Genomic DNA, 25931 nt, shown 5'->3' with positions numbered 1-25931 from the left:
ATTCACAAAATCGTCCCACGTGTGCACCAATTGCTTTTCGAGTACTATCCATGGAGCCAATTACCCACAAACAACACAATTTGTCATTAACAACCCAAAATAATTGATTCCAACTAAAAATCCCGAAATACCCATTGAACCCTAAAATCTCAAATCATCTAAATCCCCAAATACAAGTATTTAGATTAAATAGACTTACCAAGGGTATAGAAACAAATAAAAGAGAGAGATTCAAGCTTCCTTTAGACCTCCAATGATGCAAGAACCCATGGATTCGAGTTTGGGTTCAAACCTTGAAAATTAGAACAAAAAGAGAAGTTGAAGAACATGTAATCTAGAAAGAGAATCCATAACCCAACTTGGAAACAACTTAAGTTAGAAGAATCTTAACTTGTTTGATGATCCAGGGTGATGGAGGCGATGGATTTTGAGAGAAAATGAAGTTTGGTGATGGTTTAAGTCGGGTAGTTTGAGAAAGAATCGTAAAATGAGTGTTTTTAACAAGGTTCACGCGTCTAGATTTAGTCCATTTTCACCTCTTTTTCAACCAACACCTCTCATATTCGATCCGTATTTATTTCTAAGAAATTTTAATACTCAAAATTAGTCCCGAACCCCTATAATCTACCCCGAATCTCAAAATATTAAATTCTAATATTTTTAAATCACCTATTTGACTATTCACACTTGTCTACCCAACTCAAATGAATACATACTCAAGACATACCATTCGTACAAAGACTCTAAAAGTACGAGATATTACATCATGAATCGGATTGGATTCATTTACCGAAAGGGTAAGAGAATTTGAGGTCCTAAGGCACTCAAGCCACCATAAAAATGGATTACAAGAGAATTAAAAAAAGAAAAAAACAAACAACGCCTATCGTCGGAGACTCTCGGACGACATCGTATTACACTAGATCTCGCCAAACAATCCTCAAACGACATCGTACTCCACCGGACTACGCCACGTTACATATTGAACAAAAAAATATTAAACAAACAACACCATGGTTCTAGATCAATGATCTTGGCTTCCTCTTTAACAATAGAGGTCGATGTCCCTCAGATCTGGGAGTATCGTCACTATGAACCAAATATATGTCGTTGGAACACACCAGAAACACCGATCATCGAAGGTCTGCGATGGATGAAGGAGATCTAGAGTTGGAGAGAAGAAACCCTGAATCAAATTTTATTCAAACTAAAAACATGAGAATGTGCATAAAGAAGGAAATCATAAATAGTAGCAGGGGAGGAGGAAGTGGAGAAAAAGGATCTCCACCTCCTCCTCCAAACAGATCTAGAGGAGTTGAGAGAAGTGAAGGGTTTTCTTAGAGAGTGATGACTTTTTTTTTTGACTGTTATGCGAAGAATTAAGAAACAATGAATGATTGTGAATTTTTGAATAGAGACATATTAATAATGTATTTCTATATTACGGTGAGTATTATGAAATATTAAATATTTTTAATTATTATTTATATTTATTATTATGTATTATATTGAACCCGATTTGAATCCCGGTAGAACCATTGAATCATGAGTTTTCAAAACTTTGATTATCATCCTCATTCCACCCTCCAAATGCCCTCTAAATATTAACTAAATGTTCAATTATATTTCTTTTAATGGAATATATGAAATTTAAATAGGGTATGTGAATTGTAAAATGGAGAATTTTTATTTAAAAGTAATAAAAGATCCCAAAAGAAAAAACAATTATTTGATCTGTCCTTTCAAACTCCCCAAGCAAGTTGTCTCAACTTGAAAAAGCAACAACTTGGAAGAGAAGGAGTTACTAAACCAGCATGAACAAGTCTCTCACTGCCTTTTCTCTTTTCCTTCAAGTGTGTGTATATATATACACACATACATGGCACAACATTTGAGTTCAGTTGATTTCACGTAATTCGTCGACTTTCAAGATCAGGTGAGATAATCTTATTTATCCTGTTTGGGGTTGATCAAAATAGTTTATGCGACATGGGTTTGATTTCAAAAGATGAAACAAAAGAGAAAGTGAGACTGCAGTAGTTTAGAGTAAAGTCAGTCGATTGGGTTTGCTTGTTTATTTCTGTAGGATTTGAATGGCGTAGTTTTCTCAGTAGCCATAGATATTCTGTTTTTTGTTGTCCAGCGAATAGTGACTGGGTTTATTGCCAGTTGATGTTTTCGTAGTGTTTTCTTTTAAACTTTTCAGCTGCTTATCGGTCTCAAGTTTTGTCTTGGCTGGCTCTTTTGTTTAATTGTGTTGTATATTTGTTAATTATGTATCCACAAATCTTCTTTCTGATAGTTATTTCATTCTGCCTTTCAGTCTGTCATAACTCGTTTTAACCCTATGGCTTGCATTCCTCCTCACAAGCGGCATTCAACGGTTCTAGAGAAGTTATCACCAACTCCAGGGTGTCTTGTTCCTCGGTTTAAGAGATACACAAATTTAAACCCAGCAAAATCTTATATAGAGAGAACTCAGAGAAGTGGAAAGATTGGATATGCAAACAATGCCATATCTAGATGGTTTGTGGTTGGTTCGACTCACGCTGACCAATTTCCTGCTTCTGTTAATCTTGAGCCGGTTTCCATCGAAGCCCTTGAGCAGAGAATGGGAGGAAAGCCTCTGGCTTTGGTCAACAGTCATCTGATGAGAGGTTGGTACTTGGTCAGTCGCTAGAGTTTATGCTCTTTCTTATTTTAAGATTTTGAGTTGATTTTTTTTTTCCCACTTAATAACCTTGCATTTCTGTTCGTCTTCTTTTTTCCATTTTTTATTTTTAACAGAAGAGTGTAATGATCAAAGGGGGAGCATTTTGAGTAGACCGTGGGCATCAATAAGTGGAACAGTATCACAAGACATCTTATCTACTTTTGAAATCATGAAAAATGAAATGGATTTTCATGAGTTGGAAATAATGAAGCCAGTGTTGGTAGCTAAATTTGGTAAAGTTCTCTTCCATGGGTAAGTAATTTAGATTTCCTTTATTCTCATAATGTTTTTGATTCTTGGGAATTTTGATATCAAAAGATACGTTTTATTTGAGTTAGTTGTGCTAGTGTTTCTTCTTAGTAGATGGATTATATCTTAATGTCAGATCTTGTAATTTAATTCTTGTGTGGTGATTGGCTAATCTGTCAACAATTTTCTGGTCTACTTGTCCAGTAGCCAATTACCAAGAGTGGTAGTTAAGTACTTGCTTTTTGGTTTTGTACATAGTTACAAATAGCTATCATTGGGCGCGTTTAATACTTAATTGGCTTCAACAATTTTTCGTGCTGCACATTATCAAATTTCACTTAAGTTCTCAGATTATGGCTCAGCCTTTATATGAAATAGGAATGGTTTAGTCAAGAACAGGTTGGTGACACATTTGATTGGATTATTCCATAGTCCAGTAAGCCAGTTCGATGTCTTGTTTGGCTTGAATTAAATTTATGCTTTTTTCTTTAACCAGATTGTATTCCTAGAATAATATGGTTAAGGCATGTATTTTTTTGTGGTGGAGATTAGTTCATTTGATTGTGAGAGTGGAATCTTATATGGTGCTTAATTTAGTGAAGATTCATGTTTTAACTGCCGATAAATTTTGTTGCTTCTATTTATATTTGTAATGTGAAACATGCAAGTCTCGTGTTCGCCATATGTTTGTCCGATAAGTCACATTTGACTTTCTTAGTCTTCTTTGTGCAGGAGCCCTTCTGTGAGCCTTGAGGACATTAAAGAAAGTGAAGTTACTGAAGCCACTCTGAGACAATTAAGAAGAACATTTTACACGAGTGTTCCTACATCATATATGGAAAATATTGTCGATGTAGTTGCCCCAGAAATTGGAGTGGACTTCGAAGATGAGAAGGACATATACAACGTAAAGGTAGCGCGCTTGTGCTAATACCTCTGTTTGCTCGTCTTTATTGCTTTTTATATTGTGGCTATTTATTCTTTAAGCTTTTTCTTGTGTAGCTGTCTGATAGCAGAAGACAAGATGCAGTCATTTCATGCAAATGCAGTGTGACAAATGATAACAGGCTTGAACTCTATAAGGCAAGTTATCTTTTGTTTATGGCGTGGTATTTATCTTATTAAAAGAGAGGGTAAAGAGCTGCTTGTTTATTGACGTGTATGAACGTATAAAACGTTTCTGCTTGTGTCACGTTTTGTGTATGTTCTTTTCCGACTAATGTAGTTATATCAGTCCATGATATGAGTCATTTTATTTTACTCGACCGTTTCAAAGTTTTCCTGATACTATTGCTCCTTTCAATTAATTATGGAGGCTTATATTAGTTTTCTTACAGGTTGAACTCAGCCAAATTCGTCACATGGTTATAGACATATCTTGCCTTGAAAAAAGTCAAGACCTGAGGCTAATGTTCTGTGCCAAGAGGATCTTAACATCTCTGACTGTAAGTTATTATGCCACCATGCACTCAATAACGAATTGATTTCGAGTTGCTGCATAATTGTGAAAAGTATTGTTTCTCCATGAATGTCTACCCTAATAATGAGTAATATTCTTCCAGGACGATGAGAAGCGTAGCATTAGAGAATTGATCAATTCTGCAGTTCCAGATACACATGTAAAGGGCGGACTGAGATGGCCCGTTGGAAAAGCATCTTCTGGAGATAGATACAATGTCATTGGGGTTTGGCACACGATATCGAAAACATACAATAGTCCATCTTTGAGGCTCAAGGTAAGACGTGCTGATCGATTTGATTTCAAAACTTCGATTGGGGAAGCTACGAACGAGGTTGTGCTGAAGCTGAAAGGAATCGTCACAGAATTGCAGGTAATTGCTGACTCCACCAATTGAACTCGAATTTGCATTTGCTTAGTGGCCAAACAAATTTGACAATTGATTTGTGTTTCCGACATGGACATGCTTCATGAATTTATCGTTGAATGCTACAGCTTATTGTGTCAATTGAATCACCATGTTTAAGTTAACAACTACTACGTGTTTTTCTGCAACTAAAAATGCGTTGAAGGGGAAAAGTTCATGTTTTTACGCCCTCTTTCAAATTTCAGGAACCCAAGTTGCAAGACTCGGTCTCTGTCATGCTTGAAGACACCTTGAAGTTGATATGGGAGCACTTCCTGAGCTATGAACATTCTCCTCTGCCATGAAATTCCTGTGTGGGATGGTGGTGTACTTAGTATTCACTAAAGTCTCATTACTACAATCATATGATATAGGCTGAAAATGGTTGTGAATGTTTTGAAGGTTCAGTTTTTTGAGTGGTTTAAGTGAGTCCTGTTGGGTTTTTGTGAATATTGTATGTTTTTCATTTGGCTTGTAATTTTTATGAGATTGATAAGTGTTTTGTAAAGTGTTTTTTCTTACCTTAAAATTTCCCGACCCAACATACGCACCGGACAAATCTTAAATACTAAATCATAGATGAATTTTAATCAAATTCATTTATCAAATTTAGGACTTATATAAATTTAAATAACAACCTACTTATGGCAACAATAACGATTGCTTTTTAATGGAGTGTTTGCTAATTTGTTTAATGGACCATATAAAAAATGTTTCTAAGAGCAACCACAGTAATTAAACTTTGTTGGGGCATGGGTTGTTTTAAGGGACAAGTAACGATAAAGCCCCTATACTTTCAAAAATGGGTAAACTAAGTCCCTCAACTTTCTTTAATGTCAAAGAAGCCCTTCAAAACATGCTGACATGGATGTAATTTGCTGACATGACTTTAGTTTAAGTAAAAATCAAAAATAGATGTAAAATTGTGCATTTTTTACAAAAATTAGAAACAAATAAATACAAAAATGTATGTCTACAATACATATATCCAATCTCTCTCTCAAGAGCTCACATCTTTCTCTCTCTAAATCTGTTATCTTCTTTGTTTTTCTCTAAACAATTTCTTCTAAATTGTTTTCTTTTCTTAAAATAGAAAAATATAAATCCTAAATTGATTTAGGGATTTTGGGGTTTTGATTGTCTATTGATTTTGTTGTATGGGGATTGAAATGGTGAAACCGAAATACAGAGCATTCTGGAATTGATTGAAATAAAGGGGTGAATTGACCCATTTTTAAAAACTATAAGGGCTTATTTGCCCCATTTATGAAAGTATAAAGGCTCCAATGACATATTGGAATGCACGTGCAATATCAAAAAAAAAATTACATGTCATTCACGAACTACAATGTCAGCAACATGTTTAGATGGAAAATGGGACAAAAGGGCTAACGTTGTCCATTATCCAAAGTTGAAGGGCATCTTTGACACAAAAAAAAAGTTGAGAGACTTAATTGACTCATTCTTGAAAGTACAGAGGTTTTATTGTTACTTATTCTTTGTTTTTATTATCACATTTGTTGGGAAATGAGAAAAAAAAAAAAAGGCTCGAATAGAGTCAATTTGCTGGAACCAACATTGGGATATGGCAAAGTCATACCCTCATGTTTGCTTTTCACGTGGGTCTCACCCTTAACATGCTCATATTTACACAAAAAGCAATATTGAGTTCTACCTTTATTACATCAAAAATAAAACTAACAAATTTACATTGTTGTATTAATATATTTTATTCTATATCAACAAAACACATCTCGCAACCCAATTTGTTGGGCACTTGGGCTAAGCATGCAGACATGGGACTAGCCTCTAGTCTCACTTAAACTATATTCATAACTACTCAAAAATCAATACTAAACTTCAGGCAAAAAGATACTTTCCGTCCCTCAACTATGGGACAAGTTTCATTTTTGCCCCTAAGCTTTTTTTTCTCCCATTTATGTCCCTCAACTATTGAAAAGTATCATTTTCGTTCTTTCAAGTAATATTGAGGTTGAGAAAAACTTGATCTGACGAACAACATGATGCCACGTAGAATTTTTCAATGGCCGGATTTATTAGAGGGATAAACATGATACTTTCCCATAGTTGGGGGATGAAAAAGGGAAGAAAAAAAACTAAGGGACGAAAATAAAACCTGACCAATAATTGATGAATGACTATTTTGCCCTAAACTTCACCTCTGTTACACCTAAAACAAAGTCAACATTCCACCGCTATGATTGCTCTAACGGATGCATTCGAACTCACAAACGGTGGCATTTCCATAAATGCGTATCTAATCAGAGCCAACTCCTCTCTCAGCTCTCTAAGTACCAAAATCTCGCACACCCAAACTACCACTACTACTTCCACTATGAGACTAAATGTCATAACCGCAAAATCATCATCCCATTCTCTCCCTCAATTTCTTGTTTTCAATTCCTTTTCATCAAGAAACCCTTTTTCGTTTCCAAGAAACCCAATTTCTCCCTGTACTCCACCTGTCTTCCTCTGCAAATCCAAACCTTCCCGGTTTGTCCCGATTTTTTCTTCCAATCCCGGGAAATACACCGATTCCACTCGAGTTTCGAGTCGTGGGGTGGAGTTGGATCGGAATTCTAAGGATAATGTTGTCAACGAAGACGATTTTCAGGGGAGTTGGAATGTGGAGGTGGGGAATCCCGTTGTTCCCTCGTATGTTCCGCCGCCGGCAAAGAGTTTGAGCGATCAAGCGTTCTTTCTCCTGGCGTTTATAGCCTGCACTGTATGGTTTTCTGGGTATTGTTGTGGTTACAGTTCTTATTTGGTGTGTTATTTTTTCCTGCGCTCTGTATGGTAAAATGGTAAGATTTTCAAGATTTGAAATTGTCTGTTAACTTGTTCTTTTGGGGTTTTACTTTGTATCAGAGATTTAAAAACTCTAATCAATCAGTAGAGTAAATGAGTTGGATTAATAAATGGGAATCAGTTCTTTGTAGTCTTGTTCTTTTTCAGCATTCTCAAGGAGGAGTTATAAATGAGGAAAGTATTTATCCTGCTAAACAGGAATGCATTACTATCGATTTTTTACAGTTTGTAGTTATGTAATTGTGGTCTTCATTTCAAAGAGAAAAAGGGAAATGCTGAAAGTGCTGAACACTGCAGTGGTTTTATCATAAAAGCTATAGTTTCAAGTTAGAGTTACTAAAAGCGAAGATACTTCAAAAGAAAAGAGTATATGCAAGCTTTTCTGCTTGACCAAGTTTTGAAACTTGAATATCTTTGAGATGCCCATGATAATCTTTTGCTGCCAGACTATACGGTAAAATTTGTGTTTTCTTTTTCTTTCTGTTACATTCACTTTCACTTCTTTTTCATTTGATGGTTTGTGAAAACTTTCCTTTTTGAATTTTTGAATTCCTTTTGTTACTGATGAACTTGGATCATGATGATTGCATGCAGACTTCTGTAGCATTTACAAGCCTTGTAATTGCAGCCGTCCCAACACTCTTTGTAAGTTATATACTGTTATACTTTTTTTTTGGCCTGGCTTGTAACGTCTTGTTGACTCGACTTCCCTAACTGAGGCATAAGGTCTTATTTACAATGTATAGAATTTTACAGTATCTATTCATTTCTGTGACTCATGCCTGCAATGGATTTTCTAACTACCACCCTTTGCAAATTTCTTTGTTTCTTATTATAAATTGTGCCCCCAGCCCCACAACTTTCTTTCTTTTTCTTGCACTTTTGTATATCTTCCCCTCTTCTATTACTTTTTGAATGGAAAAGGGACTATCTCAATTTTACTAAATGAAAAAAAAAAATCACAAAGAGAACTGTGGATAATGTATGCTTGATCATTCAACCACATTATCCCAGCCTTGAGGTGACACCTCTACTTGGACCTTTTATTTTTACTCACCCGAGATGCTCTTCATACCAGTTACTAAACTGACGTCATAAATGGCATAAACTTCTCCATTCGGTAGAGTGATAGATGGCATGGCTTGTGCTATGCGATGTCGCATATTTATGGAGGCAGCTTAGATTGAATAGCTTGCGTGTTTTCTAATAACTTGTTATATGTTGTGGCATCTTCTAGATCATGAAACACTGAAAGCGATACAGTTGAAAGTGACCAAAAAAAAAAGGATATGAGTGCTAAGAACTAGTCATAAGTGGAGCATTATATTGGAACGAACAATGGAATATAATTTGGTTTGTGTAATGAATTCCCCCATTTCTTAAATGGATTCATGTAGCTAGAAATTCATTATTTATTTTGTTTTTCTGGCTCCTTTTTAATTGTTTGTTGCTTTTCATGTAGGCAATGGGGAAGGCTGCAACATCTCTCTCAAAGTTAGCAGATACAGCTCGTGAGGAACTCCCTAGTACAATGGCTGCCATTAGGCTTTCGGGCATGGAAATCAGTGATCTTACACTTGAACTAAGTGACTTGAGGTGATAATTAACTTGTTATTATCAATACGTTTACTTTATTACTTTGTTTTCCTGGTCTGAGGTAAATTGCCCGTCCTTGATCATTTTTCTATCAGTTGATATTGCTTGTGGCATGTAAACAAATAATTGGCATTCATTCGTTCGCTAAACCCAATGTCGCATTCCCATGTATTCTGTTAGAGATCCACATGAGCATAATAGGTAAAAGGAGGATAATTGTTTAGAATTTAGCGTCCCCTTCAAAGACAAAAATCAAACTCCAAATTCCGGCTCTGGTTTGTTCGATGCTATAAATTTTGTAGATAATATTCATGATATGATTAGGCTATGGCAAAAACGGGTGGAATGATGACGAGCAATGCTGTTTGGCCTAGCTTGTTTCAAGCTGAAGTGACAATTCAGAGTATGACAAACTCGCTTAGAAGTATATCTTCACAATGATAGTCTCGTCATTTCCTTTTTTCATCCACAAGTGACATGTAGACAGTGGTTAAGTAGCAGAGGTGCAACTTAGAGGTTAAAGGTTCAAATCTCGGAAATAGCCTCTCCACATATTATGTGGGGAAAGGCTGCATACATCTTGTCTACCCCCCGTCCACTGAGGGAGCCTTATGCATGGGAATTGTTTACCTTTTTTTTATAAAGTCTATTAATTTTAATTAAAGTTATTAGTGTTTCAACTGTCACTCAGTCAAGAGATAGCTGATGGGGTCAACAAATCAGCTCAAGCAGTGCAAGCAGCAGAAGCTGGCGTTCGACAGATCGGTACACTCGCTCGTCAACAAACTCTCTGTAAGTTCAAGCTTTTCCTTAGTGAATTGTTGCACACAGGTTTTCTTACTGAATTATTATTCTTTTTTGTTTGGCGTTGTGAGTTACCTTCCATTTTTGGTTTCACCAGGACTTTTTTTTTCCTTTGTTATGCAGCAATGATTCAAGAGAGGGCCAGCCTTCCTATCATTTCTTTGCAACCAGTTGTTACAGGTGCTGCAAGGAAGACTTCTCGTGCTGTTGGTCGTGCCACGAAAACCTTCATGAATATCATCTCTCGAGGTGAGTTCAGTTCCGAGAATGAGAATGACAACAGCATAGATAGATTGGACATCTAGGATTCTTACTTACATACTTCCCTTTCATATAATTGTATATAACTGGTTATCAATCTCTTACTCATCTTTGATATATCTCATGGAAAGATATTACAAAATAGCCTATTTTAACTTATTTAGAACTTGCCAAGCAAGTGACAATACATACTTTCATGCATTAATACAGAGTAGACAGATAGTTATAACTTATTTGTCCTTGAGCCTTGTCTTTGATCAGCAATAACACTCTGCATCAATGGTGGTTCTCATCCGACTTGATCGATCTGTAATTGCCATCGTACATTTCCACGTTTGTTGGTCTATGATCTCCCAAGTCGATGCTCCTCTGGCGAACCCTAGCCAAGCCATCCTCATACTTAGGATTCTCTTGACTAGTATCTGCAGTGAACCCATCTTGGTGCTCTGGTTTTTCAATGTCAATCCTTCTTGTTCCCATCCTTGTATATCATGTACAAGATCATCTGACCAATCCCAAACAAGAACCCCAACACATTTGGCACCTATAAACCCAAAAAAAAGATACTTCATGCATAAAAATATATACAATTATCCAAAACTTCATGGGGTCTGGGGGTTTTACTTACAGCAATATACATGTCCTTGACAAAGAAGCCATAGAAGAACCAAGCAGTGGCGCAGAGAGTGAGGAAAAATGAGAGTGTGAATGGCATAAACTCTACACTCTTGGTCCTTATCACTTGCCTCTGCAACATATATGCATAACATGTTAATAATTAATAGGAAAGTCTGAAGAAATCAAGTGGAAAATTTAGAATTACAGATGCAAATTACCATGATGCTTAATGGAGCAACAGCAGTAACCCTTTGAGGGCCCTTTACTAGTATAAATGTTAGCATTATCATTATGCCAAAACCCACTACATTAAATAGGAGTACCATCTTCATTGTATTTCTCTGCAACCCAACAAAAAATAAAACAGACTTTTCTTGTCAATACGGTTGCATATACAAAAGGAAAAAAAAAAAACTCGGATTGTCAGACCCGCGAGCACATAAGTTTTTCAACTGACGACAGATTAAAGTCTTATTCCCTTAGTTAGGAAATATATCAATTAAAGAGATATCTTACCCTCTCCTTCTTTGGTGCATATAGGAAATACAATGTCAAGTAGGCGATTTCAATAGCGCATCCAATTGCATTGATGGTGATGATTATATATGCATTTGTCTTGAGAAAACCATAATACAGCAGAAGCAATCACATATGGTATTGATTGATACCCTTCTGATGATTTCTTCTTCCATATTGTGTAAAATGTTGGCCTAAAATAAATACAAATTTATAGCTTCAAATTTAATTTCATGTTTCATATACACACACACACACACACATATTATATACATATATGTGTGTATATATATATGTGTGTGTGTGCAATTAATATGTAATAAAAAAAATTGATCCAAATTAAGGCTCTTACGCTGGTGCCAAGAAGACAAGGAAGGATATGGTAGTACCTACAGAACCAAAGAATTTATGTTAGACATAAAATATATATGTATATATAGGTTTGTATGTGTGTGTGTGTGTATAGATATATATTTACACACCTAGGATACCAAAAATGAAGGCCAGCTGATCATGAGTCAAGATCCCCAATTAATTCTTCTAGTGAAGATGTTCAATTGGGACCTTAAGCTAGTCTTTCTTTGAAGCTCAATTCACAGAAGCTAATAAATTAAGCTTTTCTTTGCACTATGAACTTGAATTGATACCTTGTTAGGGACTCATTTATATAGGCCACCAAATAAAGTTAGGACAATGATAATTTGTGTCTGAATTTTACAATCTAGCGCTCACGATCGATGATATATTTTATTTTTTTGAAACGGGGAGGGGGATTCGAACCCTGATCACCAGGGTGATATACACACCATCTTTATCACTCCAACTAGTGGCTCAGGTGTGTGATGACTGATGATATATATAAGATGATCATACATGGCTACAAATTCTTCTTGGGTTACAAGCCAACGTGCATGGTTTTTCTTTTTTTACCTCAACCATAGAAGGGATATGATATAATCCAGATCTAATTAATTAAGTTATTTTGTCTTGTATACTACGAAAGCAAATGTTTCATGGTGACTTCTCATGAGTTGGTTCATTCTAAGATTATGTTACATAGTACCTTAAGATGGAACACTACTTGAGAAAGTTATATATATAGGATTGTAAAAAAGTATGATATAATATACACATATATGATGGAACAGTTCAAGCATAACGAAGAGAAGCGTGTCTTAATTATATCATCTCCTAGCCTAGTTAGTTAGGAGGGAGTCTTCCATCTTTCGAGATCGTGGGTTCAATTCCTACCAAGTTCATAGATAGTATCACCATGTGCTTAACTGTCACGCATGATTTGCGGGTTATTGCGCTGGCCGATGGATTTTATCAAGTTTTGACCAATCCCTACAAGAAACTGCTTCGTTTGACATTCCGTCGTTAAAACCCTCGTCGTAAAAATTTGGCGACGGAAACGACAATGGCTTTTGCGAGTTGCGACGGATAAGTTGAGATTCCGTTGTTAATATCCATCACTAACTAATGTGGTTATTCGCACCCAAATTTGAGACGAATTTAGTGACTGAATAATTTAGTGACGAAATTATCCATCGCTAAATGACGAAATTTTTTGTTCATTTTTGCGACGGAAGGTCAACGACTTTCCGTTGCTAATCAGTTAATTCCGTCACAAATTTTCATCGCTAAGATCATATTTTCTTGTAGTGAATTATTTGTGTGGTGCTTACCATCATATCATGTAAGCTTAAGCACCACAAGCATCAATTAAAATGGGGTTAATGATTTTAAAAAAGAAAAAGAAAAATTCATTAGTTAGTCTAATCACTTAAAAGTGATCTCATTCTAGCCACAGCCTGACAACCGTTTCTCGTCTGTTCTCATCCATGCATATTGTGTGTGTATATATATATATATATATATGTATGTATATGTTTGGTTTTGGCTTTAAACCAAGAGTGCTTTCCATGTAATTGGGAGATTGAATTTAATTAGTGACTATGATTAGACTTTTATATGTTACAACTATTATCGACATACATTGTATTAATTGTTGGAATATTTCTCCACAGTAACACAAAAAAAAAAAAAACACTTACATACATCTCCACTAAAAAGACCTAATCATAGAGGAAGAGGGGTACTTATTACATAGTGCTTCACTAGATCATATCTAAGCGGTGTGGGATGTGTGCCAAACCACCACGCTTCCACACTGACATCCCATCAGTTGCACTCCACTTGAGGCTTTCAGCCGGCGAGGCCTTCCCCCTTGGTAGCCATTTTCACGGGATGTGTAGCCCTTTACGTGGCCTGACCGTAACATGATCGATCGAGACACACCCACATGCACAAAGATGAGCTTTCACTCTAATACCACTTGTCATGGGCCCATACACCACTAAAAGGACCTAATAGTGGAGGGAGAGGGTACCAATTATATAGTACTTCACTAGGCCACATCTAAACGATGTGGGGTGTGTGACAACGATATTGGAACCATTGGTCACATTTCCCTTACATGGGACACAACTAAAAAAATAGGGGTGGAGCAGTGCACCCAAAATTTTTTTTGGGGTTATTTATATTGCACGGAGATAATAACTAATAATAGTTTCAAGCAATAAAATATTACATATTTATTTATCACAATTATTCTCTACGAATTTTCATATTGTCATGGTCGGTCGGCCTCCGTTGATTAGCCTTGCTTCTCTAACCTTTTTTCCTTGTGTTATTCTTCACATATGCGCTCAATGGGAATGGTTTCAATCCGATTGCTTTCTTTGGGTTTCCCATAATTTTTAACTTATCAATGTGTGTAAGGCTCAAGCCTACCTTTTTTTTTGTTTTCATTAGAGACCTTGTATATTGTTTTACTGGGAGCCTGTTATATTTTTATTAGGAATCTAGTACTTTTTACTCCATACATATCATAGATTTTACATGATTTCACTGGGGGCCAATAAAATCACATGGATCCGCCCCGGGCACAACTATGTTTAGGATTTAGTATTTAAGATTGACGAATATAAGTAAAACAAAGGACATAACAGAAGTAATCAAGCATTCTCCTAATAAAAATGATATTGGATAGTAAAATTACAAAGCATCAATAAACAGAATACAACCACCCCAACCCCCTTTGATTTGGCCAAAAAAAGAACTGTACATAATACCAATTATCTTCCTCAATAACCTTCAATGTTTACTCTACGAGCTGCAGAGTACACCAACTTCTTACTCTACCTCTCTTAGCTTTGGACTTATTATATAATTTACACCATGTAATAAAGATATCTCACATTACAAGCTTTTTTGCTGCTTAAGACTGCAATGTATCTGTGTGGATTTCTCAGACTGAAATCACTTCCAATGAAGCCGACATCGATGCCATTGATGAATCCAATTCCATATTGTTTCTCTGCACATAATAGAATCAAAAACATTTATAAAAATAGAAGGAAAGTGTAATAAGAACTCTAGCAGACTAGCATGGATTGAAAATAAGGTCACATATGATCAAACCATTTCAGCAGCTGTGTTTTTCCAGGCCTTGTCCAATTCATCGAACACAACATCGATCGTTGGGCGTCCTTTGCTTGATTTCGCGACACATAGGACTGCAACTTCAAGTATTGATCCAAAGTCTGTCCTGTTCACATTCCCATTCAGCCTCGGATCTTCAAAATCCGACAATGGACGCCTCCCCAAACTCACATCCTTCGCCTACATTTGACAAGTTTACATACTCTATGTTCTTTGATACACAAAACAAGATGTTATATATATAATACCTTTCTTGTGAGCTGATCTCTGGCATCAAGATCCAGCTCAATGACTTTCTGTCCTGATAGAAGCTGCAGAATTACAATGCCAAAGCTGTATATGTCGCTAGCGCAAGTTAGCTTGGCATTGGTCATGTATTCAGGGTCCATATAACCTATTGTTCCTCTAACATCTGTAAATACTTTGCTCTCCTCCATCCCAAGCATCTTTGCTAACCCGAAATCCGAGAGCTTCGGTTCTAAGTGGTCGGTCAAAAGGATGTTTGTGAGCTGCCAAAACAAAGCAAAGCAACAACAGAAAATCACTACTAACCATTTTATGTTCAAATGAGAAGCACAAGATCCTTGATATACCTTGATATCTCTGTGTACAATGCAGCCATCTATGTAGTGGTGGAGATATCTCAGTCCAAGTGCACAATCTCTCAATATCTTGACCCTTCTTTCCCATGTTAAGACATTGTCTTTACCTGCTTATCAAACACATAACATGAGCAAGCTAGAAATTCATGGTGGTTTAGTACTTAGCAATCAATAATAGTCACCAGTTTACTAGTTACGATAAGGATCCCAACAGCTGGTATCACAGTTATCCCATCTGCTGAGTTGTACGCATAGAATTTCATGTTCATTACGAGGGATATGTTAGAGTCCACGAATTCACTTGAATTATGTACATCCAACTCGGCAACTGGGATAAGTGGGCTACCAACTGCTGGGATCTTTATTACTTTCGCTTACTTTGAAGATTTTGAGCTAAATTTCCAGCTGAACAATACTCGTAGACCAGATACTGTTCCCCGCCTTCGACGCAACAGCCAAAAAGGCAAACAAGGTTTGGATGTCTAACCCTCAAGAGACCATCTACTTCCCTGGCAAACGAATCAGATTTGCTGCTGTTATGTATGTGCTTGATTGCCACAACTTGTCCACTAGGCAAAACACCTTTATAAACCCGACCAGCACTTCCTCTGCCTAAGAACTTCCTTTCACTGCTATAATTCATGGCGTTTTCGATCTCGGTCTTGGAGAATCTGTACAGGCTAGACCAGGCTGCAGACTGTTTAGGTTGAACAACTGCACTGCGAGGCTTTCTCTTTGTCACATACTTGACAAGTAGCAGAACCAGCGTTAGCGTGACCGATGCTATTAGGATTGAAACCAATGCTTTCACCACAGAATCTGAGAAGTAAAGATTAGTAATTCAAGATCATTGAAGCTATAAATATATAGTGTCTTCACATAAACAGCAAGAACAGTAGTACTACTTACATCTTATTCTCATATAACCTGAATCTGCAAAGACAGAAGGAATACTGTCAAAAGATTGCATATGGAATAGAGATTTGTGAACTAATGGAACATGAAGATCTTACCAAAGTCATCAAAAATAGGCAAACACTTATAGAAATCGTCGATCAGATTTCGATCATCGAATTTAGCAGCTGCAACAGAAACTATGGTCGCGATTCCACACATCCTTCTCTGATAATCATCTTGCGCATTTGCAGAAAATTGTTCCAGTAGATGATCCCTTGCTCTCAATAAAGAGCCCGCGCACTTCGTGCACTCATCGACAAACGAAGTGTTGAAGTTAGAACATGACTCCAAGGCCTCATTGTATGCCAGTTCATCCTGAATATCAACTAGAGAAAAGCTCGAACACCCGGCACTCCCATTAAAAAGATCACCAAATCCACAAGCTTCAGCAGAGACAGTGTTCTGGATAGGGAATGAACCGGTGCAATCTCTCCAGAGGTTCTCTTCCATGAAAATGTTATCGTTCACTGCATTATGCGCACGAAAGGCTAAAGCTTTTGTCATGGTGTTGAGTACATTTCGACAGCAGATTGTCGTGTGGATGCCATCCCAGATTGCGAATTTCTTCTGCTTTCCGATGCACTCACCGGTTGGTTGATAAGGGTAAGTGAAATTCAACACACAACCGTCTGAGAAGGCTTGGTTGAAGAAGGTAGAGATTATGCAGAAGAAGACAAGCTTCCATGACTGATAATATGATCTTTCTTTCATATCCATCTACTTTACTCCATGAGACAACAGAGAAGACAAGAGCTTGTGTTTGTGAAAACATGAAATTGAATTGAAACTTAAATTTTTTCTTCAAGAACAGAATCAAGCATATTTATATATATAAACATATAGCAATTAAACGATAAGTAACCACCTTGCATGAATCGATGAAGGTGAGTTTCTTGTTGTTCTGCTAGCTGGCTTTGTCAATCTTGATAATATCATAATGTCTCTATCAAATTTAAAATTCTGTTTACAATAGTAATTGAAGTTGGGTGAGAGAAAAGCTTTCTTCTTTGGGGTTAGCTCCATTTGATGCAATGCCAAAATGTGCGGACTAATTGATCCAATCATGTTTTCTTAATCTCATCGCCACATTGTTTTGAGAATTTATAATGGTATTTGGTGTTTATGTGATTGGGAACGCAAAGTTTGTTCTTTGCTTTGTTTGCATTGTACATTTGTCTTCAATACAACACAACTGTGTTTTATGTCCGCTGTTCAAAGGACAAGCTTGTCTGATGTCGTTCCAGATCTTTCGGTAGCCAAAAAATATTTTATGTACATGCAATTTGAGTGTACATTTTCAATTCTATCCATTAATTTTTGGTTTGTAGATATTTACTCTCGTTTAGAAAAAGAAAAGGAAAGAAAAAAGACAAGTATTAAATGAAATTAAAGAGCTTTTGAAAACACCCGAATCACTAATTAATTAGAGTGATAAAAATGATGTGTATTATCTTAGTGTCAGGGATCGTATTCCCTCCTCCATTGAAAAAAAAAAAGCCTTTTGGGAAAATAAACCAGTGGAACCCAATAAACCGAGTTGAAGGTTTGAACTTTGAGGAAGCAGCGTAGTTAGATTGACACGAGTGGCATACGTTACAGGCCTTGTCTCCACACAAAATGGGGCTTACTCTTATCTCTTCCAAACCCAAATTGTTTGGCGCTCTTTTCTTCACTTGGGATTCTCTCGCTCTCTCTCTTTCCCGTGCGGCAAACACAAACACAGCCGTGGTTATAGCTGTCGTGAGAAGCAACATTATCAATTCCAGCACCTCTGCCACAAAAGGTACTTATTATCATGCAAAAAATTCTGTCTTTCAGTTTGTTTATGTTATTTGACTAAGATTGTTAGGGATTTCGTGTTTTCAATGATGATTCAAAGGATGTCAAGTGAAATTAGTAGTCAGTACAAGAACTCCCTTCATTCAATTAACATTTCAATGCTTCAAGGAGAAAATTGGGTGTTGAAAAGGCTGCAAATTGGGTGTAGTTTTGTGTTGTTTTTTTTTTTTTTTTTTTGTGAAATTCGTCGGTGCTTTTGCTGAATTTTATTGCAGAATTACTTACAGAAGATGATGAATTGCCCCTTCAGTCACTTCTATTGCATTATTGACAATCATCGCCCAAACCCCTAATTCAAGGCAATTACTTAGTTTCTTTTAGAAGAAATTATGCTGATAATTATCTGAAGGGTGTATCTTGAATCCCAGATATTGAAGTATGGCCATGGCTGCAACTTCGATCTGTTATTCCAGTAATGAAAGTATCAGTGGGTCATGCACCAAATTGGGACTTACTAGTAACAAAAGGTTTCTGAGAAAGAATGTGGTTCATTTTCATGGCATAGTTACGTTAAGAGTTTGGTCAAGTAGGAGAACTTTGCAAGACCCCTGGGTAATAAGATCTTCTAAAAATCGGCAGGGATTGGACATAAGATATTTGACTCGTCTATCAGGCTGGAAAGCAAAGTTTTCCTCTACGCATGGGAGTGATCCAAGTGTACTCAAGGTATAACCAAAACGAAATATGCCTTTGCTTCGCTCATTAAGTGTTGCTTCGATATCACCATAATTTTTATAGTCCAACAATCCTTTTTTGTTGAACTTTGTGTTTTTATTTCGGTCTTGTAGGTGACCAAGGTGTTCAGCACTATGGCATCAACTGTGCTCAATGGTCTGAATGACTGGAAGCAATTACAGTTTTTGAGCTTGGCCAGTGTTCTAGTTTCCGCATTCTTGATCATTCCATCAGCTGATGCTGTTGATGCTCTTAAAACTTGTACTTGCTTATTGAAGGAGTGCAGGTAATCTATCAATATTTTTTTTTTCTGGAATTTGCTATTGGTGCCTTATTGCTGCCTATTCTCTTATCTTTGGTTGATTGAAGAATGATAACTGTGGCATAGTGTATTTTATCAAGCTAATCAAATTCTTTCATTTTCCATGTATATTATATGTTGTTTTCACCAAATAGGTCGTTGTACATACTATATTAGTTGTGCCCAGATCAGCTAAGATAGGTCGTACATATTCAGTTCGTCATGATGACTGGGATTTTAGTCTGACTCCATGAAATAGCATTATTTAAAGATCTTTTAGCAAATGCAAACATTTGGAATCTACGTCTTATTTTTTACTAGCACACTTCAAGCGTGCATTTGGTTTCTTAGACCCTATAAATTTGTAAAGTTGTTGATGGTTCAGTTCTAATCTTATAGGTCTCTTGTTATGTTCTATTTTTTTGTCTTCATCGCTCAAGAATTTTGATCTTTGGATATGCATGGTTTCGCATCTTTGTGTGACGTCCTGACATTGGTCTCTTTGTGTGAGTTCTAAACTTGAAGGTTTTAACAGTCCTCATATGATATTCTTCTTTCTGACTCATGATGAAGTAAGACTTGTATAATTATTCCGCACCCGTCGATTATGGGACTTCAACTTTCTATTCCTCGTCTAATAGTGACTTTATTAGAGTCATGAAAATAGAATGATCTTTAGAGTGTGAATTATCTGGGCACTTAATAGCTAGACATTCATGTTCTTGAGGAGTAAACTCTAGGCTAGCAAAAACTGTACGTCATCTGAGAAAGAACTGATACAACACATGCAGAAGTCTGGTATAAATTTTTCAAAGCTTATCATCATCATGATCAAAGCCTTGGTCCCAAACAATTTGGTCTCAGCTTACATGGATGATTAAGAAAAATTAGTTGGTGGATTCTCTTACACCATCCATTTTTATCTATAGCCATGCCCTCCACTAATTAATGGCTTATTACTAAGCATGGCCATGATATGATGAGCAGATCAGGACCGTTATTCAATTAACTCAATGAAATTTTCATTGTCAACAGAGTGGAACTTGCTAAGTGCATCGCAAATCCATCTTGTGCTGCCAATGTTGCTTGTCTCCAAACCTGCAATGATCGACCTGATGAAACTGAATGCCAGGTTGATTGGTATTTTTTTTTTTTACGTAACAGTTTTGTTGAACATATGCTTATACTCAAGTTCAATTCTGGTTTTATCAGAATCTCTGCCATTATGACTTTACAGATTAAATGCGGGGACCTGTTTGAAAACAAAGTTGTCGATGAATTCAATGAGTGTGCTGTCTCCCGAAAGAAGTGTGTGCCTATGAAATCTGATTTGGGGGAATTCCCTGCCCCTGATCCTGCTGTTCTTGTTAAGAGCTTTAATATTGCAGATTTCAGTGGGAAATGGTTTATCACTAGTGGCTTAAACCCCACCTTTGATACTTTTGACTGCCAGTTGCATGAATTCCACACAGAGTCCAACAAACTTGTGGGAAATATATCATGGAGAATACGAACTCCAGATGGTGGCTTTTTCGCACGATCAACTGTGCAAAAATTTGTGCAAGATCCTATGCAGCCTGGGATACTCTACAACCACGATAATGAGTATCTTCATTATGAAGATGACTGGTAAAATCCTCTCAACATTTTCCAGTTTTCAATAGTTTGTTTGTCCATTAAGGTCAATGCTACCTTAAGCATAGTGATATCCGATTTAAAGGTTTCTGAATGAAGCCACTTCTCCCTTTTCACAAGATGCTCTGCATCATAATCTATATCCATACATGCATATCACTAGGCATAGAAGTAGAACTCAAACCAAGGAATGTTTTGGGCTAGACAATGATATATTTTCAACGGCCATCTTGCTATTGTTATCCTCGAATTATTTTTTCTTATAATCCTCAAACTCGGAATGTGGCAAAGTGTTCATCCAATGTACTCTGTAGGGTTGTTGTTTCAGTTGGTGTTATATTTGGTGTATTTGCCTAACCGTGTTTGCATGTCTTGAATTGACCAGTCTTCAGTCATGGATGTACAGGTATATTATCTCATCAAAGTTAGAGAACAAACAAGATGACTACATATTTGTGTACTACCGAGGCAGGAATGATGCATGGGATGGATATGGTGGTGCTGTCGTGTACACGAGAAGTGCAGTTTTGCCTGAAAGCATTATACCTGAACTTGAAAAGGCAAGTAAAAACATAGGACGTGATTTTAACAAGTTCATAAGAACAGATAATACGTGTGGTCCTGAGCCTCCCCTCATAGAAAGACTGGAGAAGACGGTAGAGGAAGGGGAGAAGACCATTGTAAGAGAAGTTGAACAAATAGAAGAGGAGGTGGAGAAGACTGAGATGAACTTGTTTCAGAGGTTGGTAGAATGGTTCAAGGAACTCAGACAAGATGAGGAATATTTCTTGAAAGAGCTAAGTAAAGAAGAAATGGAAGTATTGAGTGAGCTAAAAATGGAAGCGACTGAGGTGGAAAAGCTTTTTGGACGAGCACTGCCGATCAGGAAGTTGAGATAGAGTCAGTTGATATAAATAAGCTGTCACACCTTAATTTTTTGTAATTCATTACTGGAACCCTTTTGGGAGATGTTTACAGCTGATAAATGAAATCCAGTCTCATTGTTATTTTGTGTCAGCTGGCTCGTTCTATCGTCTCTGAATCTCATTCTATTCGTATATTCTTTTTAGCTGATGTCTAAGAATACAGTTGGAATAAATAAGCAATTCCACACTTTTGCAGTCTGGAGCTCCTTGGCACCATCCTTGACACAATGGCTAGCATTCAGAACATTGTGCTCTATATCATCCAGCTGCTCCCCTTGTGCCTCCACCATCGCTGCCATGTCCAAGAACACTTGATGCAGCTCCAACAAGCTCTTTTTCTCTCTCTTTAGCTGCATGCATCATGCCTGTCTTGTATCTCCATCACAGTCTCTAACACCTTCCATGCTCCTGTATTGCGCTTGCTAAAAACTCCTTGCCTCCATTCCCATCATAGATGATCTTTATCAATGGTTTCCTCACTTGGGTTTTCTCCAGTTACTGTAAAGCACATTCTCTCAACACCTCTGCCTCAATACCTGGAAATACATCATAAGATCCTTCAACTTCTTCCGCAAGCCGTTGGTGACAGCAACCCTGGTTCTGTATATTGGGTTCCTTCTTTGTAGCCGGAGCGGCGCCTGTTAGCTGCATTGGCACAGTCATCTCCTCAAAGTGAAACCTTATTGTCCTGGCCTTTTTTCTGCACAGCAACAATGTCAGCATTGATCTTATGAGAGGAATTGCTTTCTTCATCAACTTTGTCTGGTTTTCTTGCTCCAATACTTAATCATTAGGAGAGTGTGATGACATATATGACTCAATTACTTTGTACCTTAGACAATGATTTCAGTCACTTATCTTTTCAATTGGCATGACTCCGGTCAACTAGTTTTACATTTATCATTTACTTTTCAAAGCCTTCGCGACTATTTCTCTGATTTAGCTTGTAAAGCACGTCCAAATATATTCCAATATATATTCCTTTTTAATGAAATTCCTTATGCATTTTAACAATGTGTTATTTTTCGTTTATTTCTAATAGAAGTCCTTTAATTCAGGTGATAGTCTCTTTTTTTTTTCTTTTTTTTCGGATTGACACAAGACGAATTTTAAATCTTTTTCCCGAAAGACAACCTCGAGCCAATAATTTTATGTTCTCTATCTGCACACAATCCATTTGATAGGAGGTCAGACTTGGTGCAAACCTTTATCAAAATCTTTGGAATGACGGTATGTCCTAGCATACATGATTGAGATTTGTAAAGTTGTTTTTTTTATCATGGAATAATGTTATTAGACATTTGCAATACATTTTTTTTCCCTTTTTGTGGTCTATTTAGTTACATTACATACCAATTTTTTTGAAAAAAAGTTAATTATTTTGAACATTGAAATTGCAAATCATATTACACATGGAATGCCACTAAAAAGACTTAGCATACCGGGGAAAAAAAAAACATTTCAATTTGAGTTTGCTTAATCCTATTCAATTCCCAAATCAAACTAATCCAACCCTAATATGATCCTAGTACTAATCTATTGTGGAAGAGTTTTAAGCATTTTCATTGGCTCCTCCTCTATATCTTATTTTTATTTATATTTTACAGATTATATTATAGACGAACAATATTTTTTTACAATCATACCTTTTAATAAATTAATATTTATATAATATTTAAAGAATACTTATTTCATCATCTAGTATCAATATATCAGCAGCACTACCTTAAATATAAAAAATGGCATATTCAAAATACATCATTGTGGATAAGTTTCTTCATTTTTTTTATGTGATCATATTTAATCAATAAAAAAATAAAAAAATGATACATTCAAAATACATAATTGTGAGATATTGTGAAAATGATGTGTTTTCAAAATGACAATATATGTATTTAATTAAAAATAAGTAAGGATTCAATAAATTATCTCTTTTTGGGAGGAAATGAGAATTATCTTTTTGGGAGAAATTTAGTTTTCCTTTAGATCCAGGATTCCACAAACTAAAACGTAGGAATTAGGACTGTTCAAAACAACCGTGTCAAACCAACCCATTAATCGATTATCGTCAAATATATATGTTAATGAGAACTGATCGAAAAATCGTAAAAACTGAACATAAAACTTCTTGGTAAAGGAAAATTTCTTATTTCTGAAAAGATGGATTCCGCAAATCGAAAGAGATTTTAGTATGAATCTAATAGTACTGCCTTAAAAAAATATTTAAAAAAAAAGAAGAAAAAGCAACCCTACAAGCTCTAGTTAAGAACTAGGAATCATAATTTTTGATGAATCTTATTTGCACCCCCACTTTTGTTAAGTACACCCCAAAACTCGTAAAAAACACTCATCTCTTCACACCCCCTACTGACCCTACCATTTCCCTCCCATTTCTATCGTTCTCCTTCCTTTCACTCATCTCTGTGTTCTGCAACGACTCTCTCTCTCACTCGAATCACGCGATTCTCTCTGTTCGAACGCCATTCTTTCCGATGGGCAAAGTCGACGACGATGATATGGATTACGAGGCCGCGATGGAAGATGATGAAGCCTCGTTCGACGAAGAACCTAACTTTGGTGAAGATGAAGAACTGGTAAGTTTAACCCTAACCCAACCGCGACCACAAGCTAGGGTTTTTTCGAACAGATATATCTCCTTTCACTGGGTTGATCACCATTGCATGTGCTTTCACAGGGCGACGTTGTTGAGTTGCATACTCCTTTGATGGTTGAAGCAGACACAACCCATTTTTTTCGAACAGAAATGGTATGAACTATAACCCAGTTTCGTGTTGATAAATGTAGGAATTTTCTGGTAGTTTAGAGGTTATTTAAAGTATTGTTGATGGTTGGTTTATGGATTGTGTAGGAATTTCACAGTAAAGAGGATGTTCTTTCGTTTGTTAGGAGATGTGGCCGTAGGCATGGAGTAGTTGTGGTTGTCAAACGATCGGACTTGAACGATCAGAAGAGAACTCCTAGGATTTTATTTGGGTGTCAAACAGAAGGGAAAGTTGAAGGTTCATAGAACTAGGAAGCCAAACACCAATCAGTGGGTGTCCATGTTTCATGATTTCTTACAGAACTACATTTTCAAAATTTTTGATGTCCCTGGAGATGGCCACTGTGGGTTCAGAGTTGTCGCATCGTTCTATGATTGGGGTGACGATGGTTGAAAAATAGCTCGGAGAGATCTTGCAAATGAGCTTCGCATGAATGAATGTCAATATGACAAGGTATTAGCTCCTTTCTCAAGCACATTTGAGCTGTTATCCAGTGTTGAGTGTTTTTCCACTATGGCAGATAGAAAGAATTGGATGATCATGCCTTATATGGGAAATGTGGTAGCTACCTGTTACAATGTTGTTGTTGCACTAATTTCACAAGAACAGTGCCTCACATTTTTCCCCCTCAGGGACCCACTGCCACTGGATTATAAGCAAGGGATCATGGTATTCGGGTATATAAATGACTCCCACTTCATCAGACTTGAGTTAGCAGAAAATAGTCTCATACCTTCTGTTTCAAAGATGTGGACAGATCATCATCAAGCCAATGCCAGAGGTTGGCCAGAAATGTTTTCTTCTAGGATTGAAAAATTCAAGACACTTTCTGGGTGTAAACCAAGTAACATAGCGACTGTGGAGTTGATAGATTGATTGAGGGCAATGTCTTAACTTATTTTGTTTAGGATTGATATGACTTCTATATTCATTTTGTTTAGGACTGATGTTTAGGACTGATATGAAGACAATGTTCATTTTGTTTAGGATTTATATAACTTCCTTCTTCATTATGTATAGGACTGATCTGAAGAACATTGATTTTGTGTAGGTTTTGATCTGAATTATTGAAATGATTTTGTTTACGTGATTATGATTTCATTTTGTATATGTTTTTGTATACATACTCTGTTTTTGTAACTGTTGTGCATGGGGTGTAGGTTGTAAATTTTGAAAAACTGAGAAAATGGGGTGAACTCATAATTGTTTTAATTTAAGTTAGGGTTTATTTAGAATGTGGTGTATTTAGGAAAAG

At 36.5% G+C, this 25931-nt stretch overlaps 4 protein-coding genes and 2 pseudogenes across 4 annotated transcripts; 3 read left to right on the top strand and 3 right to left on the bottom strand.

Moving 5' to 3' along the window:
* Positions 1-1775: 1775 nt before the first annotated feature.
* Positions 1776-5356, top strand: LOC119997297. The gene is made up of 8 exons (XM_038844207.1): positions 1776-1936; positions 2324-2657; positions 2788-2965; positions 3695-3875; positions 3965-4045; positions 4300-4407; positions 4525-4794; positions 5034-5356. The coding sequence occupies exons 2-8, from the start codon at positions 2348-2350 to the stop codon at positions 5130-5132; spliced, it is 1227 nt and encodes a 408-aa protein (XP_038700135.1). The 5' UTR covers positions 1776-1936; positions 2324-2347; the 3' UTR covers positions 5133-5356.
* A 1738-nt stretch (positions 5357-7094) lies between these two features.
* Positions 7095-10461, top strand: LOC119996144. The gene is made up of 5 exons (XM_038842678.1): positions 7095-7573; positions 8251-8301; positions 9119-9252; positions 9944-10044; positions 10180-10461. The coding sequence occupies exons 1-5, from the start codon at positions 7184-7186 to the stop codon at positions 10359-10361; spliced, it is 858 nt and encodes a 285-aa protein (XP_038698606.1). The 5' UTR covers positions 7095-7183; the 3' UTR covers positions 10362-10461.
* A 234-nt stretch (positions 10462-10695) lies between these two features.
* LOC119996886 lies at positions 10696-12326 on the bottom strand (annotated as a pseudogene).
* Positions 12327-14764: 2438 nt separating this feature from the next.
* Positions 14765-17234, bottom strand: LOC119996885 (probable receptor-like protein kinase At2g42960). The gene is made up of 7 exons (XM_038843664.1): positions 16574-17234; positions 16470-16493; positions 15939-16379; positions 15552-15667; positions 15207-15467; positions 14938-15138; positions 14765-14833 (listed from the first exon to the last, which is right to left on the bottom strand). Exons 1-7 carry the CDS (start codon positions 17232-17234, stop codon positions 14765-14767), a joined length of 1773 nt encoding a protein of 590 aa, XP_038699592.1.
* Positions 17235-18103: 869 nt separating this feature from the next.
* Positions 18104-21984, top strand: LOC119996349 (violaxanthin de-epoxidase, chloroplastic). Its single transcript, XM_038842940.1, has 6 exons — positions 18104-18300; positions 18725-19022; positions 19145-19317; positions 20368-20464; positions 20570-20961; positions 21374-21984. The coding sequence occupies exons 2-6, from the start codon at positions 18735-18737 to the stop codon at positions 21864-21866; spliced, it is 1443 nt and encodes a 480-aa protein (XP_038698868.1). The 5' UTR covers positions 18104-18300; positions 18725-18734; the 3' UTR covers positions 21867-21984.
* A 19-nt stretch (positions 21985-22003) lies between these two features.
* Positions 22004-22680, bottom strand: LOC119996350 (annotated as a pseudogene).
* Positions 22681-25931: the final 3251 nt, after the last annotated feature.

This window comes from Tripterygium wilfordii, chromosome 4, assembly GCF_013401445.1.
Source record: "Tripterygium wilfordii isolate XIE 37 chromosome 4, ASM1340144v1, whole genome shotgun sequence".
Classification (NCBI taxonomy): domain Eukaryota; kingdom Viridiplantae; phylum Streptophyta; class Magnoliopsida; order Celastrales; family Celastraceae; genus Tripterygium; species Tripterygium wilfordii.
Note: the sequence above shows the minus strand (reverse complement) of the source record. Positions and strands in the feature narration are given on the sequence as shown.

Excerpts from the sequence above, each read along its gene's own strand:
- LOC119997297 (XM_038844207.1), top strand. The coding sequence starts at position 2,348 with ATGGCTTGCATTCCTCCTCACAAGCGGCATTCAACGGTTCTAGAGAAG. Across the intron at positions 2,966-3,694 it reads GGTAAAGTTCTCTTCCATGG|GAGCCCTTCTGTGAGCCTTG; the intron begins GTAAGTAATTTA and ends TTCTTTGTGCAG. Across the intron at positions 4,046-4,299 it reads ACAGGCTTGAACTCTATAAG|GTTGAACTCAGCCAAATTCG; the intron begins GCAAGTTATCTT and ends GTTTTCTTACAG.
- LOC119996144 (XM_038842678.1), top strand. The coding sequence starts at position 7,184 with ATGAGACTAAATGTCATAACCGCAAAATCATCATCCCATTCTCTCCCT. Across the intron at positions 9,253-9,943 it reads CTTGAACTAAGTGACTTGAG|TCAAGAGATAGCTGATGGGG; the intron begins GTGATAATTAAC and ends ACTGTCACTCAG. Across the intron at positions 10,045-10,179 it reads CGCTCGTCAACAAACTCTCT|CAATGATTCAAGAGAGGGCC; the intron begins GTAAGTTCAAGC and ends TTTGTTATGCAG.
- LOC119996885 (XM_038843664.1), bottom strand. The coding sequence starts at position 17,234 with ATGGATATGAAAGAAAGATCATATTATCAGTCATGGAAGCTTGTCTTC. Across the intron at positions 16,380-16,469 it reads AGGTTATATGAGAATAAGAT|ATTCTGTGGTGAAAGCATTG; the intron begins GTAAGTAGTACT and ends TTTACTTCTCAG. Across the intron at positions 15,468-15,551 it reads TTGTACACAGAGATATCAAG|CTCACAAACATCCTTTTGAC; the intron begins GTATATCAAGGA and ends TTGTTTTGGCAG.
- LOC119996349 (XM_038842940.1), top strand. The coding sequence starts at position 18,735 with ATGGCCATGGCTGCAACTTCGATCTGTTATTCCAGTAATGAAAGTATC. Across the intron at positions 19,023-19,144 it reads GTGATCCAAGTGTACTCAAG|GTGACCAAGGTGTTCAGCAC; the intron begins GTATAACCAAAA and ends TCGGTCTTGTAG. Across the intron at positions 19,318-20,367 it reads TGCTTATTGAAGGAGTGCAG|AGTGGAACTTGCTAAGTGCA; the intron begins GTAATCTATCAA and ends CATTGTCAACAG.